General features: G+C 37.2%; 1 protein-coding gene and 1 non-coding gene across 3 annotated transcripts in view; one reads left to right on the top strand and one right to left on the bottom strand.

Moving 5' to 3' along the window:
• The window catches only part of RNF214 (ring finger protein 214), a 53967-nt gene that overhangs the window by 11502 nt on the left and 19505 nt on the right, over nt 1–22960 (bottom strand). For both annotated transcript variants that reach the window (XM_052652923.1, XM_052652924.1), the window contains exons 7-8: nt 346–442; nt 70–158 (exon numbers count right to left, since the gene is read on the bottom strand). In XM_052652923.1, the coding sequence (XP_052508883.1) occupies nt 70–158; nt 346–442 (186 nt within the window). The remainder of the gene's footprint in view (nt 1–69; nt 159–345; nt 443–22960) is intronic.
• On the top strand, nt 12208–12345 carry LOC128061082 (small nucleolar RNA SNORA8). The gene has a single exon (XR_008200696.1). It is a non-coding gene; the product is annotated as a small nucleolar RNA SNORA8 (small nucleolar RNA).

Raw genomic sequence — 22960 nt, 5'->3', positions numbered from 1 at the left:
TAAAAAGAAATTCCCCACAAAACACAAAACTGCAGGGCCATTAAAACCCTAGAAACAGAAGGTACTTACTTGAGGTAAGTAAGGTGTAGCTCTGCCTCTTTTTCTGCTTCTTCTAGTTTCAATACCAGCAACTCTTTCCGACTCTCTAATGATAAGATCTAAGGAAATCACACACACACACGCTTTATTAATTTTACACACACAAAGCTACCCCTAGGTAGTTAAAACAATGTTTAATGGCTCTATGGTAGGATACGTACATGGCCTGGTGTATAACACCATATTAAAAGTATGTACCACCTAGAAGCCCCAAATCCAGACCTTCAACACAGTGGCTCTTCTCACCTCTGCCTTCCAGGCCCGTTCTGTCTCTTCCATAATGTTTCGATTTATTTCACCATCTTGATTCTTGAGCCTATCCAGTTCCATTTCCCACACTTCTCTGTAAGATAAGAAACAAATGGAGATGTGAACATCTCTACTTTCAAATGTAGGGTGTTCATACAATTTCAGACCACTTTAAACATTCTTTGTATTTATCTATAGTTAACACTTAGACTGATAAAGTCAACTCGTGTAATAGATGCAACGAGGAGGGCATATTCTTCCTCAATCTATATGTGTTGTCCTCCCCAAATAAACTTCCTGCCAGAGGAAAATTGTCTAATAGTTAGACAAAGGTTTATAGTTAGATGTATTCTCCTAATATAGCTAATATTCCTCAAGAGAAAAAATAGATGAAAAGTCAGAATCCTCTTACCATAACAATATGTGGAATATGTTGTGGGGTCAATCAAGGATCCATTTAGCCAACTAGATACTCTTTGACAATGAGATAATTGTCGGAAAACACGTCAGCTGCCTTCTGTGAATGACGTTATTCTGAAAGATTATAAGCGTTCCTCCAATACCTCTAACTTTCACTAAGTCATTTGTCAACTACGGTAACACTTATATTAGAAAAAGTCTCTTACTATGTCAGTGGGGGGCATCCCACAAATTCACACACAAAAATCTTTTCCTCTGGGCATGTGGGAACATTATCTCATTGGGATCCAGTAAGACAAAAAGAAATATTAGCAACCACAACAAAAATGGTTAAGGAATTCTTAAACAGTCATAAAAATGGTCAGCCTTATCATATCTTCACTAGCCTGTAAGATATATATCTGATTTCACTTCATTAAGAGGTACTAGCTGCAACCCATGCTAGGAAAAAAAAAAATCAGTTGGACATAATAGATGGTCAAAAAATTCCTTGGTAGAACAGAAACCAATGAGTATGTTTTAACTCTTTAAATGGTTGGTTTAATTTCTCTCAAGTCCCATGCTGCTGTTATTTTGCATAGCCATTTTAAGGAATCAATGGTTCAAATGAATAAATCCTACCAGATCATACAAGTCTGACTTGCTGCAGGTCCCAAGATGTTTGCATTTTACATAATTTAAAATTTTAATTTTGCTTTTGGTCATAGAAATAATACAGATTATAAAAAGTTAAGAAAATACAAAACAGAGCCTACTGATTCAAAAAGATAACATGTACCCCAAAGTTCAGAGCAGCACTATTTACAATAGCCAAGACATTGATGCAACCTAAGTGTCCTCTACTGACGGATGGATAAAGAAGATATGGTTTATATATACAAAGGATATTAGTCAGTCATAAAAGAGAATGAAATAATGTTATTTGCAGCAACATAGATGGACCTAGAGGTTATCATACTAAGTGAAGTAAGTCAGACAGAAAAATACCACTTATATGTGGAATCTAAAAAAATGATAAAAATGAACTTATTTACAAAACAGAAACAGACTCACAGAGACAGAAAACTTATGGTTATCAAAGGGGAAGGGGGAGGGGCTGATAAATTAGGAGCCTAAGATTAACAGGTACATACTACTTTATACAAAATAGATAAACAACAAGGTCCTATTATATAGCAAAGGGCACTGTATTCAATATCTTATCATCTATAATGGAAAAGAATCTGAAAAGAATATACATACATATATATGTAAAACTGAATCACTTTGCTGTACACCAGAAACTAACACATTATAAATCAACTATACTTCAATTAAAAAGCAGAGTCTCACAGACTTCACGAACGAGCTTATAGTTGTCTGGGGAGAAGGGATAGTTAGGGAGTTTGGGATGAACTGTACACACTGCTACATTGAAAACGGATAACCAACAAGAACCCACTGTATAGCACAGAGAATTCTGTGGTAGCCTGGATGGGAGGGGAGTTTGGGGAAGAATGGATATATGTGGATGTGTGGCTGAGTCCCTTTGCTATTCACTTCAAACTATCGTAACATTGTTCATTGGCTATATCCTAATACAAAATAAAAAGTTAAAAAAAAAAAGAGAGAGTGTCTAATACAGATGTCCCAACTCTTCTACTTACTGCTTGAAAGCCCCTTGATAAGTTAATCTTTCTAAGGCTCAGTTTCTTCATCTGAAAAATGAGTAGAATGTACGTCATAGGACTGATGGGAGAGTTCACTGAGGAAACACACATAAAGAATTTAACAGGCTGCTTGGCACATGGGAAACATCCAACAAACTGCTCTACAACTGCAACTGCTCCACTCACAAAACATCACTATTATACGTCTTTCCAGTCTTTTAAAATAAATATTTGTGTGCATATATATATATGTATGTTGCTGCTGTTTAGTTGCTAAGTCATGTCTGACTCTTGCAACCACACGGACTGTAGCCCGCCAGACTCCTCTGCCCCTGGGATTTCCCAGGCAAGAATACCTGAGCGGGTTGCCATCTACTTCTCCAGAGGATCCTCCCGATTCAGGGACAGAAGCCATATCTCCTGCACTGGTAGGTCGATCCTTTACTGCTAAGCCACCAGCGAAGCTCATATACATAGACGTGTAACATATAAATCCATTATATACTTTTTTCAAACAAAACCTGTGATTTTATGTTACTTTTTCATTCTAAGATATTTTTCCATATCATTAAAATATTCTTCAAAAATGGGATTTTAAAATAACTATCCATTATACATATATCTCATTATTTATTTAGGTATTCTCTCAAGTTATTTTTAATTTCACAATTATAAATATTATAATGAACATCTGTACATGTGTACTAACATAGGTTGATGATAAAAGTAATGTATTTAGATTTGAGAGGGAGTTTCTTATAGCAGTTAAGAGCATAGCTCACAGCTCAAACCCAGACCCTATTACTATCTATTCAACCTCTGACAAGCTACTTAATCTTTCTGTGTCTTATTTTCCTTGAGTAAAATGGAGATAATAAAATCATCTACCTTCCTCATAGGGCTATTATGCAGATTAAATGAGTTAATACATGTAAAACAGAACAGTTTCTGACATATAGTAAGAACTTAATAAATGTTAGTTATCATTTGGATGTTAGAACATCTTCCTTCACAGAAACTAAAATATATGAATACATATTTTCCACCACAAGTGGAGAGAAGCAGATGCTAAGTGTCTTGTAAAGTAACATAGAGACAGAACTAAAAATTAAGATCTTGAGTCCTCAGCCCAAATACTTTCCTTTCAGAATATATTATACTCCAAACAAGGCAAAAGGAAACAAAACAAATACTGGTGGATAAGGTTAATATAGACAGGAGTTGGTTGTCCTGAATTTGAGGTAGGTTATGAAGTCCTTTTCTCTGAACTGAAGCTGTTGAGTTGGCCAAGAAGTTCATTCAAGTTTTTCCATACAATCGTACAGAAAAACCTAAAGAAACTTTCCGGCCAATCCACTAATACAAACCAATACAGAATGTATGAATCAGACAAAAACAGAAAAAAACTCTACCCTGAGATGTAATGCAAACTTGTTTATGAGACTCGAATCCTTACGTGATTTAACCCAATATCTTCTAAGCAGCCTACAAAGTGCTGCTGCTGCTGCTGCTAAATACCTCAGTCGTGTCCGACTCTGTGCGAGCCCATAAACGGCAGCCCACCAGGCTCCCCCATTCCTGGGATTCTCCAGGCAAGAACACTGGAGTGGGTTGCCATTTCCTTCTCCAATACATGAAAGTGAAAAGTGAAAGTGAAGTTGCTCAGTCATGTCTGACTCTTAGCGACCCCAGGGACTGCAGCCCACCAGGCTCCTCCGTCCATGGGATTTTCCAGGCAAGAGTACTGGAGTGGGGTGCCATTGTCTTCTCCGACAAAGTACTAGGAAAGCGAAAAGAAAGTGTGAGTTATGTCTGACTCTGAGACCCCATGAATTTCTGCTAAAAGCTGGGGATAGACGGATGCCTAGTTCCTGCCCTCAAGCAGCTCACAATTCAGTAATCACCCAAGTGAACAAAAGGAACAGGAAATTCTGGACAGATCAAATAGCATGTGCAAAGGCCAAAGAGAACGAGAGCACCAAGCTGAGGAAAGAGTCCAGGTAGCCAAGGAGTATATAAGTAGTCCAGGCTGGGATACAGATGGGAGTGTCACTGGCATAGAGATGGCAGTATGAGCCCTAAGTAAGGAAGAATTAACCTGGAACAGCAGTTTGAAAAACACCGTCCACAAAACCCTTTGAGGGCCTGGTATATGAAGCAAAATTAATTTCATGACAACACTACATCTATTTGCTTTTTTCACTCTCATTCTTTTATGAGTCTACAGTGGAGTTTTCCTGATGCTACACAGCATGTAATGATATCATCACTCTAGTGGCTAGTGGAGTATATGTTTCTGTAGTCTAATGTTTTCTAGTATTTTCCAAGGTAGTAGGCTTAGGATATAATTCAAGTTTTTTTCCTCCTTAGTACTTCTGTTTGGGCTCTTATAATTATCTTCAGTTACAACTTGCTGTAATCTCATTAGTATCCAATAAATCATTACTGCAAAATTTCAAAGTTCTCCACACATCAGGTAGAAACAAGTACTTTTTGTTATTTTGCTTTGCAATAATACTTTTTAAATTTGGGGGAAACTCTTAATTTTTCAGTTCAGTTCAGTTGCTCAGTTGTGTCCAACTCTTTGCAACCCTGAGGACTCCAGCACACCAGGCTTCCCTCTCCATCACCAGCTCCAGGGGCCTGCTCAAACTCATATCCAATGAGTCAGTGATGCCATCCAATCATCTCATCCTCTGTCATCCCCTTAACCTCCTCCCTTCAATCTTTCCCAGCATCAGGGTCTTTTCGAATGAGCCACTTCTTCGCATCAGATGGCCAAAGTATTGGAACTTCAGCTTCAGCATCAGTCCTCCCAATGAATATTCAGGACTGATTTCCTTTAGGATGGACTGGTTGGATCTCCTTGTAGTCCACGGGACTCTCAAGAGTCTTCTCCAACACCACAGTTCAAAAGCATCAATTCTTCAGTGCTCTGCTTTCTTTATGGTCCAACTCTCACATTCATACGTGACTACTAGAAAAACCATAGCTTTGACTATACGGATCTTTATTGGCAAAGTAATGTCTCTGCTTTTTAATCCGCTGTCTAGGTTTGTCATAGCTTTTCTTCCAAGAAGCAAGCATCTTTTAATTTCATGGCTGCAGTCACCATCTGCAGTAATTTTGGAGCCCCCAAAACTAAAGTCTGTCACTGTTTCCGTCGTTTCTCCATGTATTTACCATGAAGTAATGGGACCGGATGCCATGGTCTTAGCTTTTTGATTGTTGAGTTTTAAGCCAGCTTTTTCACTCTCCTCTTTCACTTTCATCAAGAGGCTCTTTAGTTCCTCTTTGCTTTCTGCCATAAGTGAATGAAAGTAGCTCAGTCGTGTCCGACTCCATGGAGTGTATAGTCCATGGAATTCTCCAGGCCAGAATACTAGAGTGGGTGGCCTTTACCTTTTCCAGGAGATCTTCCCAACCCAGGGATCGAACCTAAGTCTCCCACATTGCAGGCGCATTCTTTACCAGCTGAACCACAAGGGAAGCCCAAGAATCCTGGAGTGGGTAGCCTATCCCTTCTCCAGCAGATATCTTGACCCAGAAATTGAACCAGGGTCTCCTGCATTGCAGGCGGATTCTTTACAGACTGAGCGATCAGGAAAGCTCTTCTGTCATAAGGGTGGCAGAAATTTTTAAATTATACCTAACGTGTATTATTTTAGAATTTATTTTTTCTAAAATAAAAGAATATTTATTTGTAATTTTTCATTTATTTTTAAGAATCATTGACTCTGGAATTCCCTGGCAATCCAGTGATTAGAACTCTGCACTTTGACTGCTGAGGGCATAGCTTCAACCCCTGATTGGGGAACTAAGATTCTGCAAGCTGCCTCATACAGCCGAAAAATTTAAAAAGAAAAAAAAAAATCATGGACTCAAAACAGGGAGATTAGAAAACTTACTTTCTCAACCCACAGCTGCAATACATACATTTAAAGATTGCTAAAATAGATGTAACTGGCCTAGAGTCTCTGACTCATGGAAAGGAAGAATCTGCTCCAAAAAGAACTGGGCAAAATTATATATAAGAAACCACAGTATGATACGAGCCATTTTTCTTTCTCTTGATTTTATAGATGTTAATAATTTAGCTAACTGTATCTTAAGCAACAGAACATTTTCTAATTACATTATGCCAGTTAAGTTACAGTGACATTTTGAGATCAATCATTCAGAATTTAAAGTAGTTGACTATTTTAAATGCAGATGTGATGAATCTTTACAATTCTTAAAGATTGTTAACACCTTTCCATCTAGAAATGAAAAAGCCGTTGAAATATCTTAGGGTAAGTGACTGAACTTCCTTAACTGGAGAAGCACAACTTGGTACAGCTGACATTGCTACATGCCTTCTGAATGAAGTCAGTAAAATAAATCATGGCAGTGCCCCTCTTTTAATGATATACTTTCAATTCACCAAATTAAAGATTCTGCTGCAAATCTAAAGACTTGATTACTATCTCATCTGCAGAACTAGAATTTTACTTTACAAACAGATGAATCCATAGACAAGATGAGACCTGCCAGTTTGTTTATATTCATCTAACACTGGCACCAGTTAATCACTGACAGTGATGTCGTGTATGAATTCTTAGTAACAAACACAAGTGATGCTGACATAATCCAAGATGAATATAACTGTTTTGAATCTCATGGTTTATCTTAGAACAACTGTGCAGACACTTACTTTGCACTTACTAGTATGAAAATTACAGTGGATACAAACATTGGCACCATATACAAATGAAGTAAGTGGCATCAAATTACACTACTAGTCACTGTATTCTTTGCTGCCACACATGCAGTTGGGGGAGGGGCAGTTTTACTTCAGGATGCCTTGACAAAGTCATCAAAAGTAATAATTTGATTAAATTTCAACCTTAAACACATATATTTTTAATATTCTGTTTATGAAATGCTACATGCCAAAATACTACACTTGTCTTGAGGAAAAGCACACGTGAGCCTGTTTGAGAGTTGAACCAGCCTCTTTCTTCATGTAAAATCATTTTTACTTCAAAGAACAGCTGACATGCTCTTGAAAATGAAAAACTCTTGTTATTTCAAAGGAAACAACTGACAGTGTTTGTTGCCAACAATAACATTTGAGCTTTCAGGCAAAATTTAAAATTTTTGGAAAGTCTACATGGGCCACTGGGAGCTTGAAGGCTTCCATTACTTATTCTGATGAGATCACAAGTGACATAAACAAATGTGATTCTTTAAATACTGTATAATAAAATGTATTATTACTTGGAAGAGCTGCATAACTTCGAACCAGTAGTTTCTAAACTATCAATGTACTTTTCACCAATTCAACTGTAGGACCCACCTGGAACCCCAGAGTTGGTATAAAGATTATTTTCAGCTGAAGACATTTAAGTTTCAACAGATGCAGGAAAAAGCCTCCTCAGAGCTTTCTCTAGCTAACAGCAGCAACTTCTGGGAAATAAGGCTGTCATAAATTCCTCTTCAAGGCAGATCTACTCCCAGAAGAAAGAATGCAAATAAAATCTACCCAAATCCCTTCTCCGGTGGAATTTCATGGCCCTGAAGGAGATGGAAAAACCATTCATACCTATATATATATTATCACAAATTTAGAACTACCGCTTGTTCTCCTGAAAACTCATTTATCTTTCCCCAAATCCAAACACTGTCCTTCCTCCCCACTTTTAAGAAGTCTTTTGTTTTTGAATAAGCCCCAGATTCTAATCATTCCTTTGAGCTAGTCATCACTGAGTTCTTCCACTGTATTCATGCTGCATGTATAAACTGGGTTTTTTCCTGCTGTTACTCTGTCTTTTGTCAGTTTAATTCACAGTCCTCAGAAACTGAACCTACTAGGGTAGAAGGAAAAGGTTTTCCTCCCCAAGTCAAAATAGTTAAAGATCCATTGAAAGTGCAAGTAAAGACAGTGAATTTTAATGTAACTACGAAATCACTGATGTGCTTTCAGATTCCACAATACAACGAAACTGTAAGAAACTATCAGCTGTTGAGCTGTGGAGCACTATCAAAGAAGAATAGCCACAATTATCTAAAAAGGCTATTGGGACTTTCCTGATGGTCCACTGGTTAAGACTCTGCACTCTGGGCCAGGTTTGATTCTGGTCGGGGAACCAGATCCAACATACCACAACTGAAAAAAAAAAAGGTCAGGCATGCATCAACTAACAAGAAAACTACCACATGCTGCAATGAAGATCCCATGTGCTATCTGGTGCAAACAAATAAATAAATAAAAATAAACATTTAAAAAACTATTACAATACCCCTTGCTTTTCCAACTGCACACCTGCGTATCACCAGACTTTCTTCCTATACTTTAACCAAAACAACATATTGCAATAGAGAAGTAGACAGGATTAAAGAGGCTTACAAAAATATAAACAATGTCATTCTTCTAACTAAATTGATATTTGCTTTTTCGGTTAGGCATAGATTTCTTGGAACACAAAACACAGGAACCACAAAAGAAAAAAAAAAAGGTAACCTGGACTTCATCAAAATTTAAACTTTTGGAAACAAAAGGAATCCAAATTGGAAAGGAAAGAGGTAAAACTGTCACTGTTGGCTGATAATAAGACACTATACACAGAAAAGGCCTCCCTGGTGGCTCAGATGGTAAAGCATCTGCCTGCAATGCAGGAGACCTGGGTTCGATCCCTGGGTTGGGAAGACCCCCTGGAGAAGGAAATGGCAACCCACTCCAGTACCCTTGCCTGGAAAATCCCATGGACAGAGGAGCCTGGTACGCTACAGCCCATGGGGTCACAAAGAGTCAGACATAATTGAGCGACTTCACTCACTCACTCATACACAGAAAATCCTAAGGACACCACCAAAAAACTACTAGAGCTCATCAATGAATTTGGTAAAGTTGCAGGATACAAAATTAATATATAGAAATCTGTTGTGTTTTTATACACTAACAAGGAACTATCAGAAAGAGAAATTAAGGAAACAATCCCATTATTACCATTAAATCAAAAAGCTAAAATACCTAGGAACAGGCCTACCTGCAGAGGTAAAAGACCTGTACTCTGAAAATGATAAGACACTGATGAAAGAAACTGAAGACAACACAGATGGAAAGATACACCGTGTTCTTAGACTGGAAGAATCAGTATTGTTAAAAATGACCATGATATCCAAGGCAATTGATAGATTCAGTGTAATCTCTATCAAAATACCTAAAGGCATATTTCATAGAACTAGGACAAAAATTTTAAAATTTGTACTGAAACTCAAAAGACATCAAATAGCCAAAACAATCTTGAGAAAGGTTAGAGCTGGAGGAATCACACTACCTGACCTCAGATTATACTGCAAAGCTACAGTAATTAAAATATTAAGGCACTGGCACAAAAACAGACACATAGATCAATAGGACAGAGAGCCCAGAAATAAACTCAGGCACCTATGGCCAATTAATCAAAAAAGAAGGCAAGAATATACAGTTCAGAAGACAGTCTCTTCAATAAGTGGTGCTGGGAAAACTGGAGAGCTACATGTAAAAGAATGAAATAAGAACTTTCTCCAACACCATATACACAAAAATCAACTCAAAATGGATTAGAGACCTAAATGTAAGACTGGATACTATAAAACTCCTGGAGGAAAACATAGGCAGAACATTGTATGACATAAATCGTAGCAATATTTCTCTGGATCCATCTACTAAGTAAAGGAAATAAAAGTAGAAATAAACAAATGGGACCTAATTAAATTTAAAAGCTTCTGCACAGCAAAGGAAAGCACCAACAAAATGAAAAGATAATCTACTGAATGAAGAAAATATCTTCAAATGATATAATTGATAAAGGATTAATATATCCAACACACGTAAACAGCTCACACAACTCAGCATCAAAACAAACTGCTTAAAAGATGGTCAAAAGAATAGACAATTTTCCTAAAAGAAAATGCATATGGCCAACAGGCACATAAAAAGATGTTCAACACTGTTAATCATAAGAGAACTGCAAATCAAAACCACAGTGAGATATTACTGTACACCTGTGAGAGTGGCTATCGGTGAAAAGAACACAGATAATGGGATGTAGAGGAAAGGGAACTCTCATACACTGTTGGTGGGAATGTAAATTATTTGCAGCTACTGGGGAAAACAGTATAGAAATTTCTCAAAAAACTAAAAACACAAATATCATATGGTCTAACAATTCCACTTCTGTGTATATAACCAAAAAAAAAAAACACCAAAACCAGAAAACCCCACAAATTCAAAAAGATTTGTGCACCTCAGTGTTCAAGGCAGCATTATTTACAACTGCCAAGATATGGAAGCAGCCTGTGTCCCCTGACAGATGCATGGACAGAGAAGATGCGGTACATGTATGCGATGAATGCATTCAGCCATAAAGGAGAAAGAAACGCTGCCATTTGAAGCAGCGTGTATGGACCTGGAGGGCACTATGCTAAGTGAAGTCAGTCAGATAGAGACAAATACTGTACAATATGCGGAATCTAAAAAACACAACAAGCTAATGAATATAACAAAGTTAGAAGACTCACAGATACAGGGAACAAACTAGAGGTTACCAGTGGGGGGTGGCAGTACAAGGGTGGGGAAGTGAGAGGTATGACTACTGAGTGTAAGATAAGCTAGGAGGATGGATAAACAACAGAAGGAATATAGACAATATATTGTAGTAAGTGTAAATGAAGGAAAATTATATTAAAATAATTATTTTTTAAAATTAAATGTTTGCATTTCAAAAGATACTGTTACAAAACGCAAAGAAAGGCAAGTTATATACTGGGAGAAAATATCTGTGAAACACAGATAAAAGGACTTGTACTAAGAATTCTCAATAAGAAAACATGTCTTTTGGGGTTTTTTTTTAGAAAACATGTTTTTAAATGGGTAAAATATTCAAACACTTCTCCAAAAAAGAACAACAAATGGCAGATATGGACATGAAAAGATGTTCACATCAATAGTCATTAGGAAAATGCAAAATAAAACCACAACAAGATACTATTAAACACTTATCAGAATGGCTAAAACTAAAAAGACTGATAACACCAAGTACTGGTGAGGATAGGGAGTAACCAAAACACTTATGCATTGCTGGTGGGCATGCAAAACAGTAAAGCAACTCTGGAAAACCATTTGCCAGTTTCTTATAAAGTCAAGCCAACACATGGTCCAGCAATCCCACTCCTAACTATTTACTCAAGAGGAAACATGTTCACAAAAAGACTTGCACTTGAGTATTCAGAGCAGCTTTTTCTTCAACTTTTTTTTGGCCACACTATATGGCATGCAGGATCTTAGTTCCCCAACCAGAGATCAAACTTGTGCCTCCTGCAGTGGAAGCATGGAGTCTTAATCACTGGGCCACCAGTTTTATTTATAATAGACAAAAAATGGATATAGCCTGAATGTCCAAATAAATAAATAAACTTAGTATATAACCTCAGTAAATAAGTAAATACTATTCTTTAATAAAAAGGAATTAAACTACTGATACATGCAACAACACGAATAAATTACAAAAGCTTTTATCCTCAATAAGGGACAGAAAAGGCTGTATATTCTATGAGTCTATTTACACAAAGTTCTAGAAAAGGCAGACTATACTGAGAGAAAGCAGACCAGTGACTGCCAGTGCCTCAGGGTAGTGGGGGCAACTGATTCCCAAGAGATATGAAGGAACTTTCTGGAGTGATGGAAATGTTATACCATGATTGTGGTGGTAGTTATATGACAGTATACATTCTTCAAAATGCATCATTTAAAACTGGTGAATTTTACTGCACTGCACGGTATCTGCACTCAGCAGTTTATTCTTGCTGGGTGTTCAAAGCACAGTGCTAATATAAATTTAGTACCTGGCATCATTGTTTTTCTTGGCTTTGTGCATGTTAGGCTGGTATTTTTACTGACACAGTATCCCTGAAGTTTCTCATACTGTAAATTTGACATAATCTTCAATAGGAACTAATACTTCTCTTTCTCTAGGGTCTCTAAAATTCAGAATCAGGCAGATCCATCTCCTCTGACCCTAAACATGGTCCTAATGTAATTGTTTGAGAAAACTGGATTCCAAAGATTACTGTTGGGGAATTGTTTTTAAGACTTTTTTTTATGAGGACCATTTTAAAGTCTTAATTTGTTACAATATTGCTTCTGTTTATATTTTTTGCTTGTTTTGGGTGAGAGGTATGTGGGATCTTAGCTCACCAACCAGGGATCGAACTTGTACCTGCTGCAATGGAAAGTGAAGTCTTAACCACTGGACCATCAGGGAAGTCCCCAGTGGGGTATTTTTGAAGTATGTTCATATGTCATTGGAGATCAAAGAAATCCAGTTTAAAAAACTGTGGCAAGACTGCTTGACACGATAACTGTGGATTAAGCAGAATTCTTTCTGAAAGGACCACCTTGAAGATTATGATCCAAACACTGGAGGAACTAAGGTGACTGGCAGTGGATGGAATCAGAATATGTGAAATTTCTTTAAAACTTACTGACTTACATAATTTTGCCTATGTTACACATAAAGAAAACCCTTTACACTTTGTAGGAAAAAAAGGGTTAATTTTATATAAACTATACCTCCTTAAAACTGTATCTAAAACAAAAATTAACAGCCTCCACCCTCAAGGCCACTGTCCTAAATCTGCTCCACTTTCTTTATTCATCACCTCTGCCATCTCAGCCACCTCATTGTCACTACTCCTCTTCTCCCTCTAATAATCAACAAATCTCACCAATCCTACCTCGGAACACCCCTCCTTTCTCTTTTTCTTCCACTGAGATCAGGCCCTCATTTTATCTTTTTAAAACTCTGTCTTCCTGACATAAATTTATCTTTACTTTGGCACATCTAACTTAGTGAAGCCACAACTGTCCCTCTAAAAATTAAATCTGTAGAGCTTCCACTTCCAGTGAGGGTAGTTGTTGTTTTGTTGCTCAGTTGCTAAGTTGTATCCAAATTTTTGTGACCTCATGGACTGCAGCACGCCAGGCTTCCCTGCCCTTTACTATCTCCTGGAGTTTGCTCAAACTCATATCCACTGAGTTGGTGATGCCACCCAACCATCTCATCCTCTGTTGTCCCTTTTCTTCTTGCCCTCAATCTTTCCCAATATCAGGGTCTTCTCCGATGAGCTGGCTCTTCACATCAGGTGGCCCAAGTATTGTAACTTCAGCTTCAGCATCAGTCCTTCCAACCCAGTATTCAGGGTTGATTTCCTTTAGGATTGACTGTTGTGATATCCTTGCTGTCCAAGGGACTTTCAAGAGTCTTCTCCAACACCACAGTTCAAAAGCATCAATTCTTCAGCCCTTAGCCTTCTTTATGGTCCAATTCCCACATCCATACACGACTACTGGAAAAACCACAGCTTTGACTAGACAGATCTTTTTCAGCAGTGATGTATCTGCTTTGTAATATGCTATCTAGGTTTGTCATAGCTTTTCTTCCAAGTAGCAAGTGTCTTTTAATTTCCTGGCTGTAGTTACTATCTGCAGTGATTTTGGAGCCCAAGAAAATAAAATCTGTCACAGTTTTTACTTTTTTCCCATCTATTTGCCATGAAGTGATGGGACCAGATGCCATGATCTTAGTTTTCTGAATGTTGAGTTTTAAGCCAGCTTTTTCACTCTCCTCTTTCACCCTCATCAAGAGGCTCTTTAATTCTTCTTCACTTTCTGCCATTAGAGTGGTATTATCTGCATATCTGAGATTGTTGATACTTCTCCCAGCAATCTTGATTCCAGCTTGGGATTCATTCAGCCTGTCAGAGTTGCTCCTAATAGACCAATGATTTCTGCAGATAAAAAACTATAAGCTCTACACAAAATATAAAAAAGCACTAAAGATCAAACATAAACCAGAAGACCTGACAACTGGAAGTGAACATCATTATTGTCTTCTGTTTTTTATGGCTAATCATCATTCATCTAAGGACAAACCACAGATAGCTCTGTGATGACAACTAAAACTGAGATATAAATTTTGAAGCCTTACTAGTTCAAGAACAAAAAGGATAAAACTGGGAGCTACCGTAACAGCTGGAAAGTGAAGGAGAAATCCCCAAAAGATAAAAGCCATGGACAGGGAAGCCCCAATTCTGCATAAAAATTGATTTAATCTCTGGATGATCCCTGAACTACCCATGCACAGAGGAGACTCCAAGGAACTCATCTACAGATACATGAACTGAACAGAAACCACAGCTGCTGCCTACCAAGCAGGTATGTATGATGTTCAAGCCTAGAAAATAGCCTGATGAGATAAATTTTAAAAAAATAAACAAACCACAAGATTTTATGGAAGAATACAATAGAATCGGGAGTTTCTGCAACATATTATTCACATATTCAGGATTCAACCCTCAATTATCAATATAAGAAAGGGGAAACATGATCCATACTCAAAAGTAGGGTCTGCACATTATGGTCTGTACATCAAACTCTGGCTGCTACCTGGTTTTGCAAATAAAGTTTTATTGGAACACAGCCATACTCATTTTGTTTACATATTGTCTATGGCTGCTTTCATGCTTCAATAGCAGAGTTAAATCGTTGCAGACTGTGTGGTCTGCAAAACCTCAAATATTTACTATATGCTTGCCAATCCCTTCCCTCCACCCTGAGCTATTTATGACCAGTGATCTGCTTTCTCTCACTATAGTTTTGTCTGTTCTAGAACTTCATGTAAACAGAATCACACAGTGCATACCTTTTGTGTCTGGTTTCTCATTTAGAATAATACTTTGATTCTGACTCCTGGTCAAGAAAAATGAGCAATCAATGGAAAGGACTCCAAGGAGACCAAGATGCTAGAATTAGCTGGCAAAGTTTTAAAGCACTTATTTTAACTATGCAGAGAACATGAAGAAAAATATGCTCACAAGGAGTGAATACATAAGAACAGTTTTGCGGAGAAAGAGATACTACTAAAAAAAAAAAAGAACTAAATGGAAATGAAAGAACTGAAAAATACAATATTGGAAATATAAAATTCAATGCATGGGCTTAACAGCAGACCGGAAACTGGAAATGATATAATAAAAAGTAGGATTTCTCAGGCACTCCAGTGGTTGCTGCTGCTGCTAAGTCGCTTCAGTGGTGTCTGACTCTGTTTGACCCCACAGACAGCAGCCCACCAGGCTCTGCTGTCCCTGGGATTCTCCAAGCAAGAACACTGGAGTGGGTTGCCATTTCCTTCTCCAATGCATGAAACTGAAGTCACTCAGTTGTGTCTGACTCTTAACGACCCCATGGACTGCAGCCCACCAGGCTCCTCCGTCCATGGGATTTTCCAGGCAGACTCAGCAATTCCAATGCAGGGGGCACAGGTCTGATTCCTGGTCAAGGAACTAAGATCCCACATGCTGTGTGGCATGGCCAAAATAAAAAAAGTAAATCTGAAGATACATAAATGGAAATTATCCAATATCATGAACAATAAACTAGAAAGAAATAAGAGCCTCCATAAGCTACAGGACAATATCAAAAGTTCTAACATGTTAAAGTGGAGTCCCAGAAGCAAAGGAGGGAATGAGGAAGGAAAAATATTTGAAAATTATGTCAAAATTTCACAAATATGGTAAAATACATAACTTCATAGAATAAGCAAATGAGAAAACTTGAAACAGGAATAAAAGGAAGAAAGCCATACCTGGGAAAATCAAAGTCAAGCTGCTGAAAACCAAACACAAAATATTGAAAGAAACCATAGGAAAAAAATGACACAATACACAGAAGAAACAAAACAACCATTACTGAGTTCTCATCAGAAACAATAGAGGAGGGTGGGCTGAATTGAGAGAGTAGCATTTAAACATATACATTACCACATGTAAAACTGATAGCTAGTGGAAAGCTGCTGCGTAACACAGTGAGCTTAACCTGGTGCTCTGTGACAACCTAGAAGGGTGGGATGGGAGAGGGTGGTGGGATAGAGGTTCAGGAGAAGGAGACATATGTATACTTATGGCTAATTCACATTGTTCTATGGCAGAAACCAACACAACCTTTGTAAAGCAATTATCCTCCAATTAAAAATTTTTTTAAAAAATTATAGGAGACAGTTAATATTAAAACATTTTCAACTGAATAAACAAACTGCTAGATATTCACACAATGGACTATATTCAGTATTAAAAAGAAATGAACACCTATACCTATTTTTTAAATTGATTTAATAATTAATAACCTTCTAAAACAGAAAACACCAGGCCTAGATGGGTTCACTGGTGAATTCTACTACATACTTAAGGAAAAAATTAAACCAATTCTCTGCAATCTTACCCTAATACTAATACCAGACAAAAATAATAGAAGAAAAAAACTACAGACCAACATCTCTCCTGAATAGAAACACAAAAATCCTCAACAAAATACTAGTAAATCAAATATAAAAAAAGTATTAAAAGGATTTTGACCAAGTGGGATTTATCCCAGGTATGCAAGCCTAGTTCAACATTAAAAAATCAACTAAAATTATCCATCATATCAAAAGACTAAAAAAAGAATCAAATGATCATGTCAATATATGCAGAAAAAGCATTTGACAAAATCCAGCACCCGTTAAAGATAAAAACTCAGTAAACTGGGAATAGGGAGAACTCTCAACTTGGCAAAGATTATCTACAAACAATCTAACATCATACTCAAGAGTGAGAAACTGGAAGCTTTTCCAAGATCAGGTACAAGCTAAAGATGTCCCCTCTCACCATCTGTTTTCAATATTATACTAGAAGTTCTTGCTAATATGATAAAGCAAGTAAAGGAAACCAAAGGTATACAAATTGGAAAGTAAGACATAAAACTGTTGTCATTTGCACAGGACGTGATCGTCTATGTAGAAAATGAAAAAGCATAGACAAAAAAAAGAAACCCTTGAACTAATAGGTGGTTACAGCAGAGTTGCAGGACATGAAGTTAATATACAATAGTCAGTTGCTTTTCTAAATGTTAACAGTGAACATCTGAAATTAAAAACACAATATCATTTATATTACATACATTTAGGCATAACTCTAACAAAATATGTACAAGATCTGTATGAGGAAAATGACAAAAACTCTGATAACAAAATCAGAGAACTAAATAAATGGAGAGATATTCCATGTTCATGGACAGGAAGACTCAACATTGTCAAGATGTCAGTTTGGGGGACTTCCCTGGCAGTCCAGTGGTTAAAAGTCCACTTGGCAACGCAGGGGACACAGGTTCGATCCTTGGTTGGGAGGATGCCACATACCGTGGGGCAACCAAGCCTGAGCATCACAGCTACTGAAGTCCATGCACCTAGAGCCTGTGCTCTGCAACAAGAGAAACCCATTGCAATGAGAAGTCCACGCCTGCAACTAGAGACCTTCAGCAATGATGAGAGTGGCCCTCACTTGGCACAACTATAGAAAGATCACACATAGTAACAAAGACCCAGCACAGTCAAAAAAAAGAGTCAGTTCTTCCCAAGTTGACCTATAGTCAATGCAATCCCAATCAATTCCCAGCAAGTTATTGTATGGATATCAACAAACTGATTCTAAAGTTTATAAGAAGAAGCAAAAGACCACAACATTGAAGGAGAAGGACAAAACTGGGAGACTGATGCTACTTGACTTCCGGACTTACTATAAAGCCATAGAATCAAAACAGTGTGGTATTCATAAGAGATAAATGGAACAGACCAGAGGGCCTAGAAATAGAACTCCATGCTGCTGCTGCTAAGTCACTTCAGTCGTGTCCGACTCTGTGTGACCCCATAGACGGCAGCCCACCAGCCTCCCCCATTCCTGGGATTCTCCAGGCAAGAACACTGGAGTGGGTTGCCATTTCCTTCTCCAATGCATGAAAGTGAAAAGTGAAAGGGAAGTAGCTCAGTTGTGTCCGACTCTTAGCGACCCCATGGACTACAGGCCACCAGGCTCCCCCGTCCATGGGATTTGCCAGGCAAGAGTACTGGAGTGGGGTGCCATTGCCTTCTCCAACAGAACTCCATAAATACAGTCAAATGATCTTTAATAAAGGAGCGATAACAATAAAATGGAGCAAAGAGTCTCTTCAACAAATAGTATTAAATGTGGATATGTTAGGTGGCTTCAGTTCTGTCCAACTCTTTGTGACCCTATGGACTGTAGCTCGCCAGGCTCCTCTGTCCATGGGATTCTCCAGGCCAGAACACTGGAGTGGATTGCCATACACTCCTCCAGGGGATCTTCCTGGCCCAGGGATCGAACCTGCATCTCTTATGTCTCCTGCATTGGTAGGCAGGTTCTTTATCACTGGAGCCACTGGTTCTTTACCTGGGAAGCTCGTTCAAAGAGGACATCAACATGCAAAAAAATGGATCTAAACACAGACATTACACCTTTCACAAAGGTTAACAGAAGTTGGATCATGGACCTAAACGTAAAACACAAAATTATAAAACTCCTAGAAGATAACATCAGAGAAAACTGAATGAACTTGATATAACACCAAAGACACGACCCATGAAATACCTGATAAATTAGGCTTCATTAAAATTAAAAACTTCTGTTCTGCAAAAGACGGTATCAAGAATAATAGAAGACAAGCCATAGACTGGGAGAAAATATTTGTAAAAGACACATCTGACAAAGGAACGTTATCCGAAAAACACAAAGAGCTCTTAAAATTCAACAATAAAACAAACAATAGGGGAGTTCCCTGCTGGTCTAGAGTTGGGACGCTGGGCTTTCACTGTTGTGGCCTTAAAAAAGGTTTAATCCTTGGTTGGGTAACTTAGATCCTACAGGCCATGCGGCACAGCCAAAAATATAACAATACAATTAAATTAAAAATATAATCTCTCAGTTAAAAAAAAAAAGATTTAAAAAAATGGGCCAAAGACTGACAGACAGCTCATCAAAAAAGATATACTGATAGCAAATGAAGATGTGAAAAGATGCTCCTCATCACTTGTCATCAGGAAAATGAAATTAAAACACCAATGAGATACCACTGTATACTAAGTAGAATGGCCAAAATCTAGAACACTGACGACAACAACAAATGCTGGCAAGGATGTGGAGCAACAGGAACTCTCATTCATTTCTGCTGGGAAAGCGAAATGGTACCGCAGCCACTTTGGAAGACAATTTGGCAGTTTCTTATAAACTAATCTTATTCTTACCATACAATCCAGCCATTACACTTCTTGGTATCTACCGAAAGGAGCTGAAAACTTACGTCCATACAAAAACTTGCACATGGCTATCTATAGCACCTTTATTCATAACTACAAAAACTTGGAAGCAACCAAGTTATCCTGCAGTGGATGAATAAATAAAAAACTACTGTACATTCAAAAGATGGAATATTCTTTAATGCTAAAGAGAAATGAGCTATCAAACCATGAAAAGGCATACTTTCAAATGCATATTGCTAAGTGAAAGAAGCCAATCTGAAAGGCTACATATCATATGATTCAACTATATAGCATTCTGGAAAAGGCAAAACTACAGAGACAATAAAAAAAATCAGTGGGGGAGTGTGGGATGAACCAGTAGAGCACAGAGGATGGGGAGTGAAAAATGCTCTGTGTAATGATGGATATATGTCATCATGCTGCTGCTGCTGCTGCTAAGTCGCGGCAGTCGTGTCCGACTCTGTGCGACCCCATAGACGGAAGCCCACCAGGCTCCTCTGTCCCTGGGATTCTCCAGGCAAGAACACTGGAGTGGGTTGCCATTTCCTTCTCCAATGCATGAAAGTGAAAAGTGAAAGTGAAGTCGCTCAGTCGTGTTCGACTCTTAGTGACCCCATGGACTGTAGCCTACGAGGCTCCTCTGTCCATGGGATTTCCCAAGCAAGAGTACTGGAGTGGGGTGCCATTGCCTTCTCCGATATGTCATCATACCTTTATCCAAATCATAGGCTGTATAATACCAAGAGTGAACCCTAAGGTAAACTATGGACTTTGGACAATTATGACGTGTCACTGTAGGTTCACCTTTGGTAAAAAATGTGCCATTCTAGTGAGTGACATTGATAAAGGGAAGGCTGTGCATGTGTGAGGGCAGGGGGCATATAGGAAATCTCTTTACTTCCCTCTCAATTTTGTTGTAAACTTCAAACTACAATAAAAAAATTAAGTCTTTTATTAAAAAAGTAATGAACTATTAATATAGTTCTCATTCATCACAACATCATAGATGAATCTCAAAACTGTGGTAAGTGATGAGATTTCTCTGGTGATCCAGTGGCTGAAACTCTGTGCTCCCAATGCAGGGGGCCAGGGTTCAAACACTGGCAGAGAACTAGATCCCACATGCTGCAAATAAGAATTTGAATGCCACAACTAAAGATCCTGAGTACCACAACTGGGACCCAGTGCAGTCAAATAAATAATTTTTTTCTCAATAGGGTGAGACACATGGTTGAAAAGATAATATAGTAACACAGAAGGAAAGTGTTCACCTGGGAATGGAGAGGAGGAAGCAGAGTGATTAAGAAGAAATACAGGGAATATTTTAGGGTAATGGTATATGCTATACCTTGACTGTGTTAGCATTAACATGTGTGATCAATCTGTCAAAACTCATCAAAATGTAACTTAAAATAAGGGTATTTTATTAGTAGTAAATTATATGCAAAAAAATTTAATTTAAAGAATAATTCTAAGTTTCAGCAATTAAGACTATGAAAATTTCCCAAATACTTTATCCAATAAAATTATAAATCCTTCTAATGTAGTATAATCACCAGGCATGTAATTTGTTTTTATGATACATTTTGCCAGTGAATGAAATAGATGTGTATTCAAGGTGAAAAAGGCCAAATTAAAATAGAATTCTACAGAATAGTCAATGAATTAATATTTAATCTAGACAGTAAAGAATGCACCTAAATCTAATCATATCACTAGCTGTATTAAATACAAATATACTAAGAGCCTCTAAAAGGAACCTTGTCAGGATAGATTAAAAAAAAAAAAACAATTATATGTTGATAGGTTGAAGGTAAAATATGGAAAAATATATACTATGTAAAGAGTAAGCATATCTAACTGTAATATCTATATCAATATTACATAAAATAAACATTAAGATTATGACCAAGATAAAGACATTTTATAATGATTCAATGTCAATGATGAAGACAATTTATCAAGAACACATAATAATAATAATTGTATATGTATCTAATAACACAGCTTCAAAATATAACAACAAAAATTGACAGGATTAAAAGGAAAAAGAGAAAAATGTATAATCACATAGATTTTAACACTGCCCCCTCAGCAAATGATATAACCAAATATTTTAAAACATAAAATATAGAAATACTTTATTCTATATAAATTATATCTAAAATGTCATTTTTTTAATTTAAAGGATAATTCTAAGTTTCAAAAATTAAGACTATGAAAGTTTCAATTAACACAGACATAAAAATCCTTTTCAAATATCAGAGAGTCAAATTCAGCAATACATAAAAACAACAATATATCTTGTTCATCTTGGATGCATCCCAAGAAATGGAGAAATAGTTTAACATTTGAAAAAAAATCAATGCAACTCATTATATTAACAGAACATGGGAGAAAAAAAATTTGATAATTTAATAGATACAGAAAAACCATTTGACAAAATTATGCATCGATTCATATTAAGAACTCTCAGAAAACCAGGTGTTTTGATAGAAACTGATAAGCTGCTTCATATATAGACAAATATACACACACATACATACACACACACACATACATAAATGCAAACAACCTAAAATGTCCAAAGTAATCTTGAACGAAAAGCAGAAGATTTTGCATACTCTGACTTCATGACTTACTATAAGTTTATAATAATCACAATGCTATGGTTCGGCATAAAGATAGGCAAATATATCAATGCAATGGATTGGTAGCGTACCCAGAATAAACCCACTATTTGTATATATGACTCAAGGTGCCATTTGGTTTTTGGCAAAGGTGTCAAGCAACACAATGAAGACAGGAACATTTCTCAACAAATGGTACCAAAACAACTGGATATTAACATGGGGAAAAATTAACATCAACCCCTACTCGTCACCATACACAAAAATTAATTTGAGATGGATCACAGACATAAATATTAAAGCAAAAATGATAAAAATCCCATGAGAAAACAGAAGAACACCTTTGCTACTTCACAGTAGGCAAAGGTTTCTTAGGACAGAAAATACAATAACTATAAATGAAAACTTAATAAATTAGATATCACTGAAATCAAATTTTCTGTTCACCAAAAGATGCAATTTTAAAGTAGATAGATCAGAGTAGAAGAAAACTGTCACAGAACATGTAACTGACAAAAGAGTTATATTCGGAATATGTAACAGGCTGGTACTACACAGTCACAAAAACCAAAACCTCAACCTCTGCCCTGCAAGAAGGTGGTGATGGAGAAATATCTGACAGGACACTTCAGAACAGCAGATAAATGAATGGCCAATAAGCACACGAAGAAAGTGGTCAACATCATAGTCACCGCTGTTGTTCCTGTTGAGTCGCTTCAGTCGTGTCGGATTCTGTGTGACCTCA

Source organism: Budorcas taxicolor, chromosome 15, assembly GCF_023091745.1.
Source record: "Budorcas taxicolor isolate Tak-1 chromosome 15, Takin1.1, whole genome shotgun sequence".
Lineage (NCBI taxonomy): Eukaryota > Metazoa > Chordata > Mammalia > Artiodactyla > Bovidae > Budorcas > Budorcas taxicolor.
Note: the sequence above shows the minus strand (reverse complement) of the source record. Positions and strands in the feature narration are given on the sequence as shown.